We start from the raw sequence: 21,576 nt of genomic DNA, 5'->3' as shown, positions 1-21,576 counted from the left end.
GCCCTGCGGTTTTACCAGCATTACTCCTATCCTATTGGTCTTAGTGTGATGATATACAACCTCTAGCCTCCTTGATAAATGGACTATCTAATAGTGAAAAGTTTTTTCAAATCGGACTCGTGGTTACAGAGATTAGCGGTCAAGCGAACAAACAAACTCTTCAGCCTTATAATATTAGTATACATTGAGCGGTGTCATCTTACACTGGCCAATAATATAACTTGTGATGATGATCTATACTAATATACACATAGCTGTTAAGTGGAAGTATTGTAGTGATTACATATAAATTGAGGCATCTTGTTCCTTGCGTTAGTGACAGTGTGATAACAAAATGAGTCGGTTAAATTTAATCTGTGTCTTGATTTTGGTAGTCCTTGGAATAAGCCATGCAGGTACTTTTTAATTGATTTTAATAAATACAAATTGGGATAGAGTTGGTATCCAGAGTCCAGACTCTGTACAATAGATACTTATGTTTGCTTTTAAATATTATCTATTCAATAACAATGTTCTTAATTTATGCATCTTATTTGTTAAACTATTTTTTGTGTGATAATTATTCTAATATTCATATGCATGTATACATAATTAGACAACAAGTAGAGCCTTTGTAGAACTATCACTAATAATGCTCACAAGGTTTTACGTCATAAGCTATAATCAATTATTATGGCCTATGGGGTAATAAAAACAACTTAACAAAATATTATCACATTATTTACATAGAATTTAAATTGTTCTTATCGAGCGGGATATAAACGAAACATTAAGATGCAAATTATATGATTTTATTTGAAAGTTTCATTTTTGTAGTTCAGTTTGTGTCTGAAGGTTAATTAATAATCTTGATAAATACTCTGAAATCTCATCTAGCAAGCTTTAAACCAAAACAATACAGGCCACAAACCATTTTCAAATGCACCTCTATATAGATGCTTTTAGGTTTTAATATCTAGGTACTTTATAAATCACAAGCGTAAATTCAGTTTAATTACTCTTAAACAAGTTAACACTTCATTCTCTTTACAGCTCGGATAGCCAGATCTCCACAGTTTGGAGGGGCCAGTGCGAGCGCCCAGGCAGGAGCTTTTGGTGGTAACAGATTTAACCCCGGCCCATCTCGTCCCGGTTTTGGCCAAGGCGGTTTTGGCCAAGGCGGTTTCGGACAACGCGGTTTCGGTCAACGCGGTTTCGGTCAAGGTGGTTTCGGACAAGGCGGTTTCGGCCGTCCCGGTTTCAACCGTCCAGGAGGTGGTCCGTCCATAAGCATTGCGAAGAGTGTCAGCATTAGTGCAGGAAGAGGTGGTGCGCAGTCGAGCTCCAGTGCTAACTCCTTTGGCAAATGATCAAATTGATGTATAAGACTTTAAAAACCGTCCGAATTTGTGATCTTTTTGTTTTTAAATAAATAATTATCTCCTACGCTGTGTTTTTTACTTGCAATATATGAGACGTACACAATTACGATTGCTTCCTGACTATTTCACACATAAAACAATATGTAGAACAAAACTATGTCTAAATATAAATATATTTTTGTAATTATGTGTAATCGAATCGACTCGAATCATAATATATATAGACACTTGATCAGATAAAAATAATTGATATTTATAAATGCAAAAAACAATCAAAAGCCTCCTAGCAAAAAAATGTTGAAAAAACTAGATATTGTTTAAAAAAATATACAAGGCTCAAAGTTTAAGAAAAGGGCTTTTGTGAATTACCCAAATGAGGATTCAACTAACATTTAAAATATCTGTTACGTAGATTGTTCATTTTTTATTTATTCAAAATTCATTTAGATTATTACAGGAATGAAGGTAAACACGAATGAAGGATAATTACCAAATGAGTTCCTGCAGATTATCGATTAAAACTGAAACTATAATCGCTTCCACATAGGTGATACAATGGTGATACAAGAATCAGCTCACAACATTTAATTCACAATCTAAGTGTTTGAAAATATATGCAAATAATGCACTATCTACACAAGTAACCACTTTCCTGTTAATTATGACAAAAAAAGAAAAACAAATAGCTGAATTTGCTGCTGAATATTTAAAAATTTCTAGATATTTTATTACCATCAACATCATGGTGGCTGTCATTTAGAAGTATGTACTTACCCAATAACTCAATTTCAAGGAGAGGCTTCCTAAATACAAATAACAATTAAAAAATAATACCAAATAAAAACCTTACGTACGCTCTTATTACGTTTTATCGTTTTAATTTCAGTACCTAATACATATTAATCTAATAACATTGTTGTTGTATAATATGGAAGAATACTTAAACTTATATTTCAGTTGCAGCCAAGTGTTATTAAAATGGCGCGTTTTAAATTAATTTGCTTAACATTTTTGGTGATTTTGGGACTTGCTCTTGCAGGTGATAGAATTTTTTGATACAAATTTTCGAGTTTTTCTCATTTGAAGTACGAGCATAATCCATACTAATATTATAAATGCGAAAGTAACTCTGTCTGTCTGTCTGTTACTCAATCACGCCTAAACTACTGAACCAATTTGCATGAAATTTGGTATGGAGATATTTTGATACCCGAGAAAGGACATAGGCTACCTTTTATTGCAAAATATGTACCACGGGCGAAGCCGGGGCGGACCACTAGTTATACAGGGTGGCCCGTTTTCAGTGGTCCAAAAATTTTTTTCAGCTTGAGAGCATCATGAGTAATCATTTAAAACAAACTTTAGTTAAGCGAAAACTTATGGTTTAGAAATTATGAATTTTTTTTAAATAATCCGAAGTTTCAATGTTTTTGACACAAAACTACTCTGTTATGAAAACTACTGGACCGAATTCAATGAAATTTGGTATAGGTATAGCGCAATAACCTACCTATCGCGCTATAGGCTCATCTTGTGTAAATAATTACACTGAATTTTTTTAATTTAACTTTTTCTGTAGTTTTTTTAATTTCTCGGCAAAATGTCGATTTTTCGAAAAAATCCTGTGAAAAAAAAATGTACCACCAAGGTTTTGCTGGTACTGCTAAAAACTTCCTTAACATAAGGTTATTCTTTACACAAAAAACCATAGTTGTCCTTCGATTGTAACATCTTCAAAAACAATATCATGTGCATTAACACATGAAAATCGAAAAATTACGAAATTTACCATAATTCAATTTTAATCATTTGGAACGGCCAATTTTTGGTTAAAGAACCATTTATTGCCATAAAAGTAATTGCCATCAGTATTCACATGGCTATAAAAGTTAAAATGAATGAAATAAATTTTTTACCTACTAGCCAAGATAACTTTACTTTATTCTAATGTCAATTTATAGTTTTTTTTTTGTTATTTAGTTTTTAGGTTTAAATCTTAATAAAAGGTTTGGAGAATCAATAAAACAACATAAATATTAATTAACATATTGTTTATTTTTTACAAAAGGTTTTCGAAATGCCGTCCGCCTTTCGCTAAACATAATCTGCATCTGCGTAAGAAATTTCTTCGCAGCCTATTAAATGGCTGCCGGCTTTCTTTAATGGCTGTTATAGCCATTTGAATTTATGCCTATAAATAACCATAAATTCATTATACATAGGTACATTTGTATACCAGTTTATGGTATTATACCATTTAATACCATAGGTTCATACCTATCCGGAGAGGAGGATCGGTCGCGGTGGCACCATCCACTGGCCAGCCTGTTCACCCGACTTGAACCCCGTTGATTTTTTCATTTGGGGATACATTAAGGAGATTGTGTACGCACGGGAGAGCACATCGGAGCAAGAATTGGAGGAAAATTCAAGTGGCTATAACAGCCATTAAAGAAAGCCGGCAGCCATTTAATAGGCTGCGAATAAATTTTCTTACGCAGATGCAGATCTAGACACGCGGCAGCGTGTCAAGCCGAGTTCAAGCGAAGAGAACTGGCGAGCAGCAGCCGTGTGTATATTTACACGAACCATTTCGAGCCACTTTTCACCCCCTTATAACTCGAAAACTATTTAAGTTATATAAACCAAATTTGGTACATATCAAGAGGACCTCAAGATAAACAAGAACCTTAAATTTCATAAATACAGATTAAACAGTTGCGTAGATATTAATATCCAAAAATCGCAATTTTTAAGACTGACTGACTTATAGACATATACAAAACCTAACCCACTTCCAGATGACCTAGAAAGTTCAAATTTTGTAATCAACTAGGTAATAGTGAGTGTACAAAGGAAAAAATCAGAAAATACTGAATTTATTTGTATTTAATTTTTTTTTCAATGACATAAATTTTGTTTGTATGGAAAAATGGAAAAGTTTAAAAAAAAAGAAAATAGTATATTCACCTTACTAGTCTTAAAAAATAGATCAAAACTAATCAGTGGCCGAAAAAAATTTTGAAATCCATCAATAAATGACTGAGATATAGATTATTGAAGTTTACATATTTTAGGACGAAATATCTGTAGATTCGAAGCGCCTCTGACATCACACTCACTCGCGCTAGTATCGCTAGGGCGGATTACTTCGATTGCATGATTTCTTTATTCAAAACTGTTATTAAACGTAAAATAAAAAAAAAATTGTAATAAACATAGGTATTGCCTTTATTGCTCATACAGTTAAAAATAATATATAATTTTACATATTCACATTTATTTATTCTTTATTTATGAGTGTTTAGTTTAGTTTTAATTTCAGTGTAAATAAATAAATAAATAAATAAAATCTTTATTTTGCTTTAAACATGGTATTCAATGGTGATACAATTATATTAATAAAGCACAAACATGTTTAGCCAATACAAGCATGCAAAAATAATTACCATAAATGGTGTAATGGAAGCAGGCTTCGTCGAAGGTCGAAATGATTTAATTTTCGTAATATTAATATGAGTGAAACATCTTTAGGCGCGTTTAGAGTAAAATTTCAAGATCGCGTCAAGGCAATACCGTAACGTCATGGAGTAAGGCGACGATTCTTCTACAACGATCTTTGCATCTTGGTAATAGTGTGTGTACAAATTCACGCTGGATGTTTAGAAAATCATGTAATCTTTTAAACAGAAAACGAGTTTAAAAAATTGCAGATAATGACGGGGCAATGTGCGCTGACATTCATAACATACAAGAAAATATAGAAAATAATACTAAACAAACCATACAGAGAAACCGCAAGAAAAAAAAATCGTATATAAAAAGTATTATATTTATAAAGTAAATCAAATTTGCAGAGTAATTTTCTGTACAAAAAGTAATGATATCCCACCAAAAACATAAATGTAAAAATTGGAGCCGAGTTCAATCGTTGACTTAATTTGCCAAAAAAAGAAATGAGATCTAAATGTGTGCCAAGTTCTGCAGACAGTCCAGAAATTTATTTACCAAGATGTATTTAGTTCTTAGGTTGACTGAAAACTCAATTGTTTTATTTTCCCTTAGAGAACAATGTTTATTCCAAAATATAACTTTTTTAATTTGAATAATATAATTATTTTCACAAAGCAAACAACTAATGACCTATTGAACCCCATAATTTGATGAGGCTAGTTTTACATACTGTTTATATTTTGTGAGGTTCTAAAAACTAGCCTCATCAAATTATGGGGTTCAATAGGTAATTAGTTGTTTGCTTTGTGAAAATAATTATATTATTCAAATTAAAAAAGTTATATTTTGGAATAAACATTGTTCTCTAAGGGAAAATAAAACAATTGAGTTTTCAGTCCACCTAAGAACTTAATACATCTTTGTAAATAAATTTCTGGACTGTCTGCAGAACTTGGCACACATTTAGATCTCATTTCTTTTTTTGGCAAATTAAGTCAACGATTGAACTCGGCTCCAATTTTTACATTTATGTTTTTGGTAGGATATTATGTTTAGCGAAAGGCGGACGGCATTTCGAAAACCTTTTGTAAAAAATAAACAATATGTTAATTAATATTTATGTTGTTTTATTGATTCTCCAAACCTTTTATTAAGATTTAAACCTAATAACTAAATAACAAAAAAAAAAAACTCTATAAATTGACATTAGAATAAAGTAAAGTTATCTTGGCTAGTAGGTAAAAAATTTATTTCATTCATTTTAACTTTTATAGCCATGTGAATACTGATTTGTAACGACTTTTATGGCAATAAATGGTTCTTTAACCAAAAATTGGCCGTTCCAAATGATTAAAATTGAATTTTGGTAAATTTCGTAATTTTTCGATTTTCATGTGTTGAATGCACATGATAATATTGTTTTTGAAGATGTTACAATCGAAGGACAACTATAATTTTTTGTGTAAAGAATAACCTTATGTTAAGGAAGTTTTTAGCAGTACCAGCAAAACCTTGGTGGTACATTTTTTTTTCACAGGATTTTTTCGAAAAATCGACATTTTGCCGAGAAATTAAAAAAACTACAGAAAAAGTTAAATTAAAAAAATTCAGTGTAATTATTTACACAAGATGAGCCTATAGCGCGATAGGTAGGTTATTGCGCTATACCTACACCAAATTTCATTCAATTCGGTCTAGTAGTTTTCATAACAGAGTAGTTTTGTGTCAAAAACATTGAAACTTCGGATTATTTAAAAAAAAATTCATAATTTCTAAACCATAAGTTTTCGCTTAACTAAAGTTTGTTTTAAATGATTACTCATGATGCTCTCAAGCTGAAAAAAATTTTTGGACCACTGTAAACGGGCCACCCTGTATATAATTTTTACAATAGTTGTCAGTTTAAGGATTGCCTTGATTTTTAAGCTGTTTTGTTGTTCTTTCTTATGTTTGTTTATTTCCAGTCCCTACTTGGCCCGTCGATTAGAAGTCAAGAAGTTTTCTAAATTTTTAAGATCAGTATTCTGATTTTGTAATATTAGAGAGAATATATAAATTACATCGGCATATACAGTAATCCAAAATTAATAATGCGCATGCAAATCTTCGCTAATTGTCGTATTTCCGAAGACACTCGAATCATTGAATCGTATGAGCCCTAAACAACGAACTTCCATTTTACACCTTGTTCAAAAGAAATAGAAGTCAATTCACGGTCATACACATTCAAAAACAAGTCTGTCAGTCAAAAAACTCAAAAATCCGTCAGTTGTCTTTAATTATTGGTGGTGACTGCACGTGTTCTCTCTGTGTGGAATTATATAGAGCTGCTATTACGTACCCTTCTTGGTTTTGTTTTTAAAGGTGAATTGAATTAATCGATGAAATGATTTACACAGGTGATGGCAGTAGGGAAAGTGAAAATGAAGAAGAGTTCCGATGTATCTAAAATGTCAGAAATAAAGATAATCCCTGAATTTGATTGTTTTTATTTTTTTTTGTAATTGTCATAATATTGAAGAATGATCAGTACTGTAAATACTTTTGAACTGAGATTTTAATGATAAGATTTACATATATGGTTTAAATATAAACCTGTGTTTGAAAACCATACTTTATCTACACTAATATTATAAAGAGGAAAACTTTGTTTGTTTGTTTGATTGTGATGAATAGGCTCATGAACTACTGGACTGATTTTAAAAATTCTTTCACCATTCGAAAGTTACACTATCCACGAGTAACATAGGCTAGGTTTTATCCCGGAAATCCCACGGGAACGGGAACTATGCGGGTTTTTCTTTGAAAACGCGAAACTGCGAAGCCGCATGCGGAAAGCTAATACAATATAAATTTTGTATTATTTTAACCTTCTTTTCTTCCATCATTACACCAGCTTCAGTAAGACACTTTAAAAGTACTATAAAATTTTCCAAGTAAATCAATCCAACAAAGATAATATATTCGCAATCGTGGGGTTATACTCGCTATTTACTTACAAGGAATTATCGAAACAAAATCGTTACTTACCTACAAATACATATTAATCTCTTTTAGCACAAAACATATAATTTGACTAAATTATGCATGAAGAAAATGCATTAACCGCTCTATATAGATATCATCTTCGGACTCTCCGAGAATATGACAGTTGCCGAACAGTGACGAAGATTTCTATGCGCATTATTACTTTTGGATTACTGTAATTACCTCGTAAGCTGTGGCGAGATCAGACAAACCCTGCTCATAAAAAGGGAAAAATGACTTTGACGAAAGATTTTATTTCCAACTTCCAATTTCATCAACTGCTCAAATGTGTCAATTAATTTATGTTATTTATAGCATGTAACGTGTAACTATTTGTATCAATTCGTTGTAGGTGTGCGATTATCCCGATCACCTCAATTTGGTGGTAGACCAGGTGATTTCGGTTTCGGGCAAATCGACTCTAGGGGAGGCTTTGGAGGCTTCGGACAAGGCACTTTCGGCAACGGCAGTTTCGGTGGTCTTAGAAAATAAATAGCAATGGTGGTTTTCAAGGAGTGGTTAATTTGAAAAGCTCACAAAAATATGTTTTTTTTTTCATAACAGTTTCGATTGACTTTATTGATTTCATTATATGTATAATCGGTCTAAAAATAATTGTGTTCTTAAGAAATTAAGAAAGAAATTATTAACTCACTCAAAGTTATTTTTGAGTGAGTTAATAATTTAAATTTCTTAAAATAAGGATTTCATGTTAAACAACCCTCATGTAAATATGTATATTTGATTTATTAAAAGTTTTAAGAAATACTTTCTTCAGTTTGCCTTTTTTAACTGGGTAAGAAATAATAGAAACACCATTTTTATGTCGACTTGTATGAGAGGTTCTTGTTAATGGCTCGTAGAAACAAAAAAACTACAAAAAATTTATTAAACAGTACTTATATCTGAATAATAAAAATACTACAACTAATATATTAAGTTCACTTCTTATTAGAAGTGCATAATTATAATGAAAAAAAGGTGACCTACATTTGTTTATTTATGTAATTCACTAAATATTTCAAGGATTTGTACAAATGAATACCGCGAAATCCCACAGAATTGAAAAGCAAACACATAAATAGGTATTTGTTATGACGTCATCTACAACGTCTGAGTGCATTATAATTGAACTGTACTTGAAAACCATTTACATAGAACACCCTTGCATATGAAATTAGCACATACACAATACAATGTTTATAATTTAGATTTATATGAGAATGAACAAGAAAATATATAAAATCTTGTGTTACCCAAATGATATAAAACTGTTTATAACAGAACAATTGGATTTTTTTGTTGGAACAATTCGAAGTTTTTATCACACAAATGATAATTAATTAACTGGATGATTTTTACTTAGTTTTTGTAACATTTATTAAGATGTATCTACTAAATTACATTGATAAGTCAAATAATTATCAAATAATCAGAGATCAGATTTCAAATAAAACTCAGTTTTTTCATTTTCTGTCTTTGTTTCAGATTTTTATACATCGTAGGTTCAAAGGTTCACAGGTAAATACTTTAATAAATAAAAAGCTTTAAACATTTTGTACATTTATTAAATAACATTAGTATCACATAAAAAACATATTAACGTATGTAGTTTAAAAAATAAATACAGAGTACATCATTAAATCAATCATCTCAATCGAAACCGTTATGTAGTTCTCTCATAAATCACTTAATTTATCCTCCGAAACCCCGTCCAAAACCACCTTGGCCAAAACCATTTTGCCCGAAACCACCGTTGCCAAGGCCACCTTGTCCAAAGCCCCTTTGCCCGAAGCCACCTTGTCCACGAGCTTGTCCGAAACCACCTTGTCCAAAACCTCGTTGTCCGAATCCACCTTGTCCAAACCCGCCGTTCCCAAAACCACCTTGTCCAAAGCCGCCATTGCCAAAACCACCTTGCCCAAACCCGCCATTGCCGAAACCACCTTGGCCGAAACCGCCTTGGCCGAAACCACCTTGGCCAAAACCTCCTGGTCTACCACCAAATTGAGGAGATCGAGGTAATCGTACACCTGTAACGAAGTAATATTAATTATATACCTCGAAGTAATTATTACACGAAATAATTTAGACTCACGAATTAGGATAATTGGGAAACTTATCTAACATTGATAAACGGATTGAATCGTTAATCCATACTAATATTATAAATGCGAAAGTAACTCTGTCTGTCTGTCTGTCTGTTACTCAATCACGCCTAAACTACTGAACCAATTTGCATGAAATTTGGTATAGAGATATTTTGATACCCGAGAAAGGACATAGGATAGGTTTTATCCCGGAAATCCCACGGGAACGGGAACTATGCGGGTTTTACTTTGACTGCGCAGGCGATGCCGCGGGTGGAAAGCTAGTTTAAAATAATTTAAGTCTTCACTAGATCTGCCATATATCTGTATCTATTTTATTTATATCACATCTTTTTTGATAATTTATAGCCTACTAGCTCGGCGCCCGCGGCTTCGCCCGCTTTCTCTAAAACGATTTGAGATTTAAACTCCTATCTATCAAGTTGGACCGAACTGCACATGGTGTGCGAATTTTATTATAATCGGAGTCCATTGAGGACAAACATTGTGACACGAGATTTCTGATTTATATATATTAAGATAGGTAGGTCTAATAACATGAGATAAGATTATTAAGAACCGTGAATGGCGAAGCTGTGCTCATTAATATCACTTCCAACTAAGGCAAAACTCCAAAACCAATATCAATAATTCGATAACATCTTATTAATATCACCTGCAAGAGCAAGTCCCAAAATCACTACAAATGTTAAACAAATTAAGTTAAAACGCGCCATTTTTAGTAACACTTGGCGGCGACTGAGATATAAGTTGAAATATTCTCCCGTTTTATACAATAACAACGTTATTAGAGTAGTGTGTATTGCTTGAACAAATCTGGGGGCACGGTAGTGCCCCCGCCAAGACGAGCCAAGCGAACAAGCGACGGGCACTACCTACCTTTTCTCGAAGCGCTTCGACGTTTTTTTGAACCCTCATAACTTGGGTTTGGATTATGCTAGATCAACAAAATTTTCGGGATATATTGTCAATAGCGGACTTATTGAACATATTAAGTTTTAATGACATTAGCTTTTATACTTCAGATTTTATTTATATCTAAAAAACGCTAATTTCGTCACTGACTCACTGATGATCATCAAAATTCTTATGGTATTTCCTAATGTCCTAGAAAGCTGAAATTTTGTATGTAAGCTAGTATTAGCACACAAACAACAAAAAAATTATAAAACTTGTAACTTTCATCCCCCATCCCCTTAAACTAGGGGATGGGAGATTGTATGAGACCTGTAATTTTAAATTAAATTTTGATGACGCTAGAGGTCTAATCTAATAATCTAAAACTTGGTTCCCCTAGATATATATATGTTTGTTAAAAAAAAAATTAAAAGTTTAATCGACATATACAATTTTGTTACAAACAACTTACAAAAAGAAATGAAATCCCACCAAAAACATTTTCATGTAAAATGTTGCCATGACTCGCTCTGTCAAAAAGTTATCAGATCTCATGTAGAGCCAAGCTTCTAACACTACACGCCCTAACTCTACAAGGCCTAACTTCACAAACTCTACACCTTAGTCAAAATATGTGGCTTGGCCGTTCGTTACTACAAGAACTATTGTACAACACAAAAGTTATGAACAGTGAATTAATTTTTCACCTTACGCCGATGTGAATGTAGCGAAATGGCCAAGCCACATATTTTGACTAAGGTGTAGAGTTTGTGAAGTTAGGCCTTGTAGAGTTAGGGCGTGTAGTGTTAGAAGCTTGGCTCTACATGAGATCTGATAACTTTTTGACAGAGCGAGTCATGGCAACATTTTACATGAAAATGTTTTTGGTGGGATATGTATTACTAGAATTGAGACGAAATAATATCGTAGGTTATATTTTTATTTTTATTCTTTAATTTTAATTGTAAGGTTAGTCTGTTCTTGAGACTGAGAATATCCATACTAATATTATAAATGCGAAAGTGACTCTGTCTGTCTGTCTGTCTGTTACTCAATCACGCCTTAACTACTGAACCAATTTGCATGAAATTTGGTATAGAGATATTTTGATACCCGAGAAAGGACATAGGCTACTTTTTACCCCGGGAAATAGGATAGGTTTTATCCTGGAAATCCCACGGGGACGGGAACTATGCGGGTTTTTCTTTGACTGCGCGGGCGAAGCTGCGGGTGCAAAGCTAGTACTAGAATATAATGATAAGCTATCCTAGAACACATCGCTTTGTAATTGGAATTAATACAAAATCATGGGTTATACCTACACAAAAACCAAATTTATAACTACGTTTTCTGTCAGAATAGAAGTTTTTATAACAAAGTTGATCATAATATTATATACTTACCTTTAATGGGCTAGCTTTGGCTAGTTGTTTTATAACAATTATTAAAATCCATCGATGTGAATCTACCTCACTGCTAATGTCTGTTAATTTGACACGAATGAAATAAACATCAATTATTTCTACGATTTTAATTATTTTACTAAGGATAAACAAGATTGTTGAGATGATTAACAAGAACTAAACCGACTTCAAAAATGAAGTACCTAAAAGACGGTGCCCAAAACAAGTAAAACAAGTATTTTATATGAAGTAGTTACTTGTAACTGCTGAATATCGTATTCCCTTGTCAATGTTTCTTTATCAGATCGACATTCAGTAAGTTGTATCGTGTTTTATAAAACTCAATTAAAAAATCAATAAACGCAATAGTCGCCGCTATCTATGATTTTTGAACAGATTTTTTATCAGATTCTGTATTCTATATCTCTAATCAGATATGAATATTATGATGATGGTTTAACTGATATTCGGAAGGGTGACCTTGCCAAATTAAAAAAAAAGACGGGTTGCACTCCGGGAGTGCCGGCAGAAGTGAAAACTTGATTATTAACGTTCAGCATGTTTGATATTTTGGAATGGTATCCGTCTTACGCATGGAATATAAGGGCTAAAAAAAAATCCGTCTTACGCTTTTTCGATCAGGCCACGTGTCCTGACGCGAGTTTAAGATTTTATTCAACGCCGCTAAAGAAGTTTTCACTTCAAAAAATAATAAAATAAGAACTATTCCTGTAATGGATAAAGTCATGGGTGTCACTAGCCTTACTAATTTATTATTAACTAGCTTTCCGCCCGCGGCTTCACCCGCGTTTTCAAAGAAAAACCCGTTCCCGTAGGATTTCCGGGATAAAACCTATCCTATGTCCTTTCTCGGGTATCAAAATATCTCTATACCAAATTTCATGCAAATTTATAATATTAGTATGGATTATTAATGTGAAAGCATATATTTATTTCTCTGTTTCTTTCACGTCGCATTAATGGATCGATTTGATGAAATAATAATATTTAGTGGCTGGAATTTGGAGGTTTGAGAGTGACATAAACTAACATTTCCATGGGAATTTCCTTTCACTAGGACGGAAAATTAGACCTTAATAAAATGAAAAAATTATAAAGCGGGTTTTTCCAACCTTATCAATTTATATACATTTTAGACAAATCTAACAACTCGTGTGAGTTTTCTTAGATCGGTGTTATATTGACCGTGTCTATTATCACTTATCAGGTTGACTAAAACTAAATATTCTTGGAAAGCAGGATTTGCCTATTTATGCTGGCTATAAAATGATAGCATCGTGCTGTACTAGGTCAGACTGCACAGCGATCTCAACAAGATGACAAAATTGAGTGTGTTCTTTTTAACTGTAGCAATTTGTGTTGCTCTTGGAGCAGCGCATGGATATCCAGGTAATTTCAATTGTAATTACTTAAGGTTTATACAATGAGCCTTTTAATAAACGCTGAGAGAAATGACGTAACTACGAAGTGCTAAATTTTAATACAAACTTGGGCTCCGAAAACACCAATATGTGAAGTTTACTTTAACTAATTATGTCTATTTTTTGTAGATATTATGTAATTAATATGAGCTTTTATACAATTAATTTATTTTCAGGTTTCCTGGACCACCCACCGCTACCGCCACCACCACCTCCACCATTCCCATTCTTTCACACGAAGAATTGGAGCGGAATAGCAAAGTCTTCTGATGGCCGTGCTCAAGGAGTATTCAGTGGAGCATCTGCTTCAACTAATGCAGGACAAAACACTGGAGAAGCCCTATCATTGGCATCTGTTGCACCTGATGGGCAAGCTGAAGGATGTGATGAAGGCCAATCTGGTCAATACAATGTTCAGTCCGGTGGTGCTTTTGGCGGATCTGAAGGAGCCAGTAGTGGAAACGGAGGTGCCGCTGGTGGTCAGTCAGGGGGTGCTTTTGGTGGAAAATCTGTAGGAGGCGGTTTCGGAGAATTCTCTTCGTTCAAAAAGGTCAAAGAATCCCACTTCAGTTTCAAAGCTGGAGGACAGAAAACGTTTGGCGCACAAGGTGGATTTGCAGGACAAGGAGGAAGCCAAGGCCAAACGGGTGGTTTTGGTGCTACTGGTGCTGATGCTGGAAATAATGATGCTCAGTCACAGGGACAGGGCGGTTTCAGTAGTTCTAATTCTGAAAGCTCTTCCTTTGGTCAAGGTGGTGACAAAGGTCAAGCGGCTGCGTTGATTAACGGTCATGAATCTGAAAGTGAATTCGGCCAACAAAAGCAACAGGGTGGTGGATTTGCTCTTCAACATAAAGAAGGTGGTGCATTCGAACAGCAAAGTCAGCAGGCTGGTGGATTTGATAAAGAAAGCGGTCAAGGTGGCTTTAATCAACATTATGAACAAGGACAACAAACACAACATAGTAACGGATTAGGACATAGTTCTGAAGTTGGACAACTAAATCAAGCCGGTGGATTTGGACAAAATCAAGGTGGAAGTGGTGCTGGATTTGCCGGATCTTCTGCTAGCAGCCAAGCCTCTTCTAATTCTCAAAGTGGTTTGGGGCTATCCGGTCAACAGCAACAATCTGGCTCCGGTTCCGGTTTTGGTGGTCAAGGTGGTTACGGATTCGGTTTTGGCCATGGCCACGGTTCCCAAAGTGGCAATTTAGAACAACAAACACAACAAAGTGGTGGCTTTGGACAACAAAGTCAACAAGCTAGCGGAAATGATGGAAGTTTAGCTGGCTCAGGTGCCAATAGCCAAGCCTCTACTGTTGCACAAGGAAGCGGATCATCAGGTCAACAGCAATCTGGTTCTGGCAGTCAAGGTGGTTATGGATTCGGTTTTGGTCACGGTCAAGGTTCCAAACATGGATATGGAATTGCTCAAAGTGGTGATTTTGGACAACAAGCTCAACAGAGCAATGACTTAGGACAACAAAGTCAACAGGCTTCTGCACTTGAACAACAATCCAGCGGGAATGGCGGTGCTTTAGCTGGCTCAAGTGCTAACAGCCAAGCCTCTGCACAAGGAAGCTTTGGCTTAAGTCAACAGCAATCCGGATCGCAGTTTGGCGGTCAAGGAGGCTATGTATATGGGCATGGTCGCGGCTTTAACCACGGTTACGGAAGCGGTAACGGTTTCGGAAGCTCCAAATACCAGGCAGCTGATAGTAATGAACAAACGGGTGTAGCTAGTGGATCGCAGGCTAGTGGAGCTAGTTCAGGTAACAAGGACGTATCTGCATCGCTTAGTGGAGCTTTGAACCTCGCTTCACAAGGCCTGGAGTCAGCTCAGAACGCTGGTTGCAGTACATGTGGGGGTAAAGGCGGTTATGCTCTTAGTAACGCTAGGAGTCATAACGGCAACGCAGTCGCCGTTTCTATTGGGGGTTAAATCAATGTGTATTTTTGTGTTATGTTTTAATTATTTATGAGAATAAATCGCTGTTAAAAATGTATTTTTGTTGTTTTTATATGCCTATACTTACCTATTCAATTAAAGTTAAATATATGTCCAGTTAATATGCTTTATTAATTCGGCAACATGTAAAACAACTTTATTATTTAAAAAGAACACCCTAAATTACATTATATTATTTTGAAATAAGTACTACCTACCTACTCATAATAAAATTAGAATGGTATTAATTTAACTTATTAATATTAAACTTAACTTCGAGGAATGTAGATCTTCAAAAAATATCTGAACTATTTTGTTAGTCATTATGTAGTATTTGCATGTATAAACTTACAAACCTTAATTATATAGACCAGCCGCCAAATATAACCAAATATTTGGCGGCTGCAGCAGCTACAGTTTATATTATTATACATTATTTCCATGATAAATTGTAAACAAAATTACAAATTATAATTCTATTGACTATTTTCACAGATGTTTAAAAATTTATCGAACTTGTTTCCTTATTTCATATCCACAGCTTGTAATGTTTTAAAGTATAAAACAAAAGACAAGCTGTTCTGGCTGTTTCATATTTCTTTTACTATCTCATACTTTGTTAGAATATATAACCTATACATATTATAAAACATTTTATTAGGAAAATAATTTCGTCAAAAGTTTTATTCTATTATTTATTAAGTCTATGGCTTGCTTTGTTGATTCCAAAATAATACCTAGTTACCTATCTCATAAAGGACAATGAATGGAAAATTATGAATTTATATTTTAGCATAATTAGAATGAAGAAAATATTATACCTAGATTAGTACGACGCGACGTGTATAGAATATCCCACTAAAAACATAAATGTAAAAATTGGAGCCGAGTTCAATCGTTGACTTAATTTGCCAAAAAAAGAATTGAGATCTAAATGTGTGCCAAGTTCTGCAGACAGTCTAGAAATTTATTTACAAAGATGTATTAAGTTCTTAGGTTGACTGAAAACTCAATTGTTTTATTTTCCCTTAGAGAACAATGTTTATTCCAAAATATAACTTTTTTAATTTGAATAATATAATTATTTTCACAAAGCAAACAACTAATGACCTATTGAACCCCATAATTTGATGAGGCTAGTTTTACATACTGTTTATATTTTGTGAGGTTCTAAAAACTAGCCTCATTTTTAGTGGGATATCATTACTTTTTGTACAGATAATTACTCTGCAAATTTGATTTACTTTATAAATATAATACTTTTTATATACGATTTTTTTTCTTGCGGTTTCTCTGTATGGTTTGTTTAGTATTATTTTCTATATTTTCTTGTATGTTATGAATGTCAGCGCACATTGCCCCGTCATTATCTGCAATTTTTTAAACTCGTTTTCTGTTTAAAAGATTACATGATTTTCTAAACATCCAGGGTGAATTTGTACACACACTATTACCAAGATGCAAAGATCGTTGTAGAAGAATCGTCGCCTTACTCCATGACGTTACGGTATTGCCATGACGCGATCTTGAAATTTTACTCTAAACGCGCCTAAAGATGTTTCACTCATATTAATATTACGCAAATTAAATCATTTCGACCTTCGACGAAGCCTTCTTCCATTACACCATTAATTATGGTAATTATTTTTGCATGCTTGTATTGGCTAAACATGTTAGTGCTTTATTAATATAATTGTATCACCATTGAATACCATGTTTAAAGCAAAATAAAGATTTTATTTATTTATTTATTATTTATTTATTTACACTGAAATTAAAACTAAACTAAACACTCATAAATAAAGAATAAATAAATGTGAATATGTAAAATTATATATTATTTTTAACTGTATGAGCAATAAAGGCAATATTTTTATTACAATTTTCTTTTATTTTACGTTTAATAACAGTTTTGAATAAAGAAATCATGCAATTGAAGTAATCCGCCCTAGCGATATCTACTAGCGCGAGCGAGTGTGATGTCAGAGGCGCTTCGAATCTACAGATGTTTCGTCCTAAAATATGTTTATTTATTTATTTTATTTATTTATCATTTATTCAGGAAATTATTACATTATTCTTAAAACTAAACAATTTAAAAATTATATATATACTTAAAAACTAAAATTACATTGACATAAAAGAAAAAGAAAAATAAAAGCAATATTTCCTGAAAAGGTCTTGGCTCAGCACAATACCATAGTTCTTTGAACCATAGCGCTGGTATTCTGCCAAGACCCGTTCGAGGAAGTTCAGCGTACCAAATATAAAATATAATATGTAGATAGTATGAAATAATAATATTTGTGCATATAATAGAAATAAAATATAGAAAATATGATTAAAGAGAAAACTAATACATAAAAGTGATAAGAATAAAATAAAAATATAAATAAGTTAATACATAAAATAACAATAGTGTAAAGAAACAAAACGTGAGAATATCATAATAAGAAAAAGAAAAGATTTCTCGTGGCAGCCCCAAGTCTGTGCGGTGTGGAGCGAAATAAATATAAATCTATTTTTTACTTTGTGTATCAAGTAAATGGGCTTTGTACAATTTTTTGAAAGAGTACTTTGAGCACACTTGTTTAATCGGCGGTGGAATATTGTTCCAACACTTCGTCGCACAGTACTTAAAGCTACCACGGAAAGCTCGCGATCGATGCCGAGGGACGGACAGTGCGTTAGTTACGCTCCTTACTGGATTCCGACCATGATCTTTCCTCCATCTTAATTTTTGGTACAGATAAGAAGGACACTTGGATTTGAACAGATCAAAAAGTAGACAAGCCAAATATAGATCTTGTCTACCTTTCATGTTAAGCATTTTGGCGGAGTTTAAGAAAGGTGTTATATGTGATCTCGGAGGGACATTGAAGCAGTATCTAACACAGGCATTTTGCACTCTCTGAATAAGACGTTGCGAGCGTTGAAGTAAGCAAGGGCCATACACATTGATACAATAATTCAACTTAGATAATACCAGAGATTCAGCTAAAAGGATACGGAGGTTAGTGTTTATGTAAGGTCGAAATTTGTAAATCACTTTTAATCGATAGAAGCAACTGCGCACGACTTCAAGGACATGGCTTTCAAAGTTGAGATGTTTATCGAAAGTAACACCTAAATTACGAGCCTCATCAACCTTCTGTATGGGAACATTTTCAATATAAAGAGAAATATTAGAGTTCTCTATTGCTTGCACTTGTCGCCTGGATCCAACAATCATATATTTTGATTTATTAGGGTTCAGCACTAATGAATTATTATATGACCATTGTGATATACCATTTAAATCCTGAGAGATTTTATTTAAAGAGGATGACAAATCTTCACAGTTCACAGGCAAATATACCTGCAGGTCGTCTGCATAGATGTGATATTTGCATAGGCTAATGCAATTAGTAATATCTGCTGCATATATTATGAACAGAAGTGGACCTAGAATGGATCCCTGAGGTACACCTCGTGTCACGAAAAGTTCACTGGATGTACAAGTCGAACCATCATTATTATTAACAATAACCTTCTGTGAGCGACCTCCTAGGTAACTTTGAAACCAATCTAAGGAACTATTGTCAAACCCATAGAAGGAAAGCTTAGCGACCATAAGCTGCAAATTTAAACAGTCAAAAGCTCGAGAGAAATCTAAAAGTACTAACGCTGTCGCATATCCCTCATCCTGATTAGCTAGTAGATCATCGGTGACATTGAGCAAAGCTGTTGTAGTGCCTCGTTGCCTTCTAAACCCCGACTGCAGCTCAGGAAAAATATTGTGCTTTTCACAGTATTTCACAACTTGAAAGTAAACAACCTTTTCGAGTATCTTAGATAGAAATGGAAGTATACTTATAGGTCTGAGATCTTTAAAGTCCCCTGGGTTGTCAGTTTTAGGCAAAGGACGAACGAGCGCAATTTTCCAAATAGATGGGAACGTAGATGTAGCTAGAGAGCGATTTATAATAGCTGTAATTACCTTAAGTGTCGTAGGAAGTGTGAGTAAAATCATATCTCTAGGAATACCATCATAACCCTCAGCATTGGACTTCAAAGTAATGATAATTTTAGCTACGGCATTCTCATCAACAAGATCAAATTTAAAGACACCTTTGCCGTAATTATTATTACTAAAGTAGTCAAGGATGGATTGATCTACATTGCCAGTTCCAGGAATATTTAAAAAATGTGAGTTAATCGTATCTGGATCTCGAAGATGGTCAGGCAAAACGGCACTAGCTTTAAAATTAGGTAAAACTTGACTCTTTAATTTTTTCCACAAAACTTTGCTATTTTGTAAATGAGCATTAATATGGGAATCATAGAATGAGATCCTTTCTTGATGCAAACATATATTGACAAAACTTTTTAATGATTTATAATAAATCTTGTCTTTCTCACATTTTGTTTTACGGTATTTAACGAGTGCATCATCCCGAACCGACATCAGATGTTTGACATTACTAGTAAGCCATGGACAGCGTCTATTCTTGAGCAAAATGGTGGTTTTAGCAGCATGTTTATTAAACAGAGACATAATATATGAATTAAAAGCAGTCACCATATCATTTACGTCTAGCATTTGGCAAACATCGTTCCAAGGAATTGAGGCAAGGTCGTTATTGAAATCCATCAAGTTGATATTTTTTAAAGGTCTGTAAGTGATAAAAGTACTAATTGATTTAGGTTTTTTAATTTTAAAGTTCGCAAAGACCATAGCATGACCGCCGAGCTCAGGGATGTGGCAAACGAGTGTGGAAAAAACAGACATATTTGTACATAGTAAATCGAGAGTAGATTCGCTGTGAGATGTGAAATGTGTTGGTTCAGTGATGTGGTTATCTAAACCACAGCACTGAAGGAATTGTTTGAGACTAACCGACATACTACTCTGACTATTATGAATATTGATATTGAAATCTCCAAGTAAAACAATGTTATCAAAATCGGAAAAATAAGAAAGCGATTCCGAAAGAGCGTCAAAGAAAATGTCTATACTTTGCCAAGGTGGACGATAAGCAGTCCCAACTAATATCTTGTTGCAATTGATATTGACAGATATCCACATCTGTTCAATACAGTGATTAATGTTACTATTAGGGTGTTTACATATACGAAAAGAAAGCTGTTGACTAATAAAAAATCCTACTCCACCACCACGTGATCGCGTGCCTGGTGGGCGAGGAATGTGACGAAAAGTATAACCAGGGAGACGCGGAGCTTGCCCTTCATGACCTTTTCGTAGCCAGGTTTCATTAATTGCGAAGATATCAGGCATATGTTTCTCAAAAGCGACTTGGAACTCATCATGATTTGTACATAATGATCCAGCATTAAACAAACCAATTTTTAAATAAATATTTTTAACCATTTTTTATATATAGGAAAATAACAATAGAATAATAACATAATTTAGATGCAACTATATAAATTATTACATAGGAAATAATAATATAATGATGTGAATAAATAGTGAAGTATTGAAATGAATTATAAATTATAAAATTTTTATAATATGGTAATATAATTTGAGCGTAGCATTATAAAATACAATGTTTTGCCTATGTACGTAAAACATAAATATATACCTGGAAACTATAGCAAAAATATATTTAATCACATAATATAGAATCAAAAAGTTAATTTTCAGATTAAAGTACGCATACATATGTAAACTTCAATAATCTATATCTCAGTCATTTATTGATGGATTTCAAAATTTTTTTCGGCCACTGATTAGTTTTGATCTATTTTTTAAGACTAGTAAGGTGAATATACTATTTTCTTTTTTTTTAAACTTTTCCATTTTTCCATACAAACAAAATTTATGTCATTGAAAAAAAAATTAAATACAAATAAATTCAGTATTTTCTGATTTTTTCCTTTGTACACTCACTATTACCTAGTTGACTACAAAATTTGAACTTTCTAGGT

At 33.5% G+C, this 21,576-nt stretch overlaps 3 protein-coding genes across 3 annotated transcripts; 2 read left to right on the top strand and 1 right to left on the bottom strand.

Annotated features, from left to right (window-relative positions):
• Positions 1-284: 284 nt before the first annotated feature.
• On the top strand, positions 285-1,425 carry LOC123694400 (keratin, type II cytoskeletal 2 epidermal-like). Its single transcript, XM_045639828.1, has 2 exons — positions 285-395; positions 1,033-1,425. The coding sequence occupies exons 1-2, from the start codon at positions 335-337 to the stop codon at positions 1,347-1,349; spliced, it is 378 nt and encodes a 125-aa protein (XP_045495784.1). The 5' UTR covers positions 285-334; the 3' UTR covers positions 1,350-1,425.
• Positions 1,426-9,387: 7,962 nt separating this feature from the next.
• LOC123694026 (acanthoscurrin-2-like) lies at positions 9,388-10,736 on the bottom strand. The gene is made up of 2 exons (XM_045639323.1): positions 10,608-10,736; positions 9,388-9,874 (listed from the first exon to the last, which is right to left on the bottom strand). The coding sequence occupies exons 1-2, from the start codon at positions 10,666-10,668 to the stop codon at positions 9,537-9,539; spliced, it is 399 nt and encodes a 132-aa protein (XP_045495279.1). The 5' UTR covers positions 10,669-10,736; the 3' UTR covers positions 9,388-9,536.
• Positions 10,737-13,562: 2,826 nt separating this feature from the next.
• On the top strand, positions 13,563-15,665 carry LOC123693811 (glycine-rich cell wall structural protein 1.8-like). Its single transcript, XM_045639048.1, has 2 exons — positions 13,563-13,662; positions 13,871-15,665. Exons 1-2 carry the CDS (start codon positions 13,590-13,592, stop codon positions 15,634-15,636), a joined length of 1,839 nt encoding a protein of 612 aa, XP_045495004.1. The 5' UTR covers positions 13,563-13,589; the 3' UTR covers positions 15,637-15,665.
• Positions 15,666-21,576: the final 5,911 nt, after the last annotated feature.

This window comes from Colias croceus, chromosome 1 (assembly GCF_905220415.1).
Source record: "Colias croceus chromosome 1, ilColCroc2.1".
Taxonomy (NCBI): domain Eukaryota; kingdom Metazoa; phylum Arthropoda; class Insecta; order Lepidoptera; family Pieridae; genus Colias; species Colias croceus.
This window is presented reverse-complemented; position numbering and strand designations above follow the sequence as displayed.

Coding starts and splice junctions, on each gene's coding strand:
- LOC123694400 (XM_045639828.1), top strand. CDS start 335: ATGAGTCGGTTAAATTTAATCTGTGTCTTGATTTTGGTAGTCCTTGGA. Junction 396..1,032: donor CCTTGGAATAAGCCATGCAG/GTACTTTTTAAT, acceptor TTCTCTTTACAG/CTCGGATAGCCAGATCTCCA.
- LOC123694026 (XM_045639323.1), bottom strand. CDS start 10,668: ATGGCGCGTTTTAACTTAATTTGTTTAACATTTGTAGTGATTTTGGGA. Junction 9,875..10,607: donor TTTGGGACTTGCTCTTGCAG/GTGATATTAATA, acceptor ACTTCGTTACAG/GTGTACGATTACCTCGATCT.
- LOC123693811 (XM_045639048.1), top strand. CDS start 13,590: ATGACAAAATTGAGTGTGTTCTTTTTAACTGTAGCAATTTGTGTTGCT. Junction 13,663..13,870: donor AGCAGCGCATGGATATCCAG/GTAATTTCAATT, acceptor ATTTATTTTCAG/GTTTCCTGGACCACCCACCG.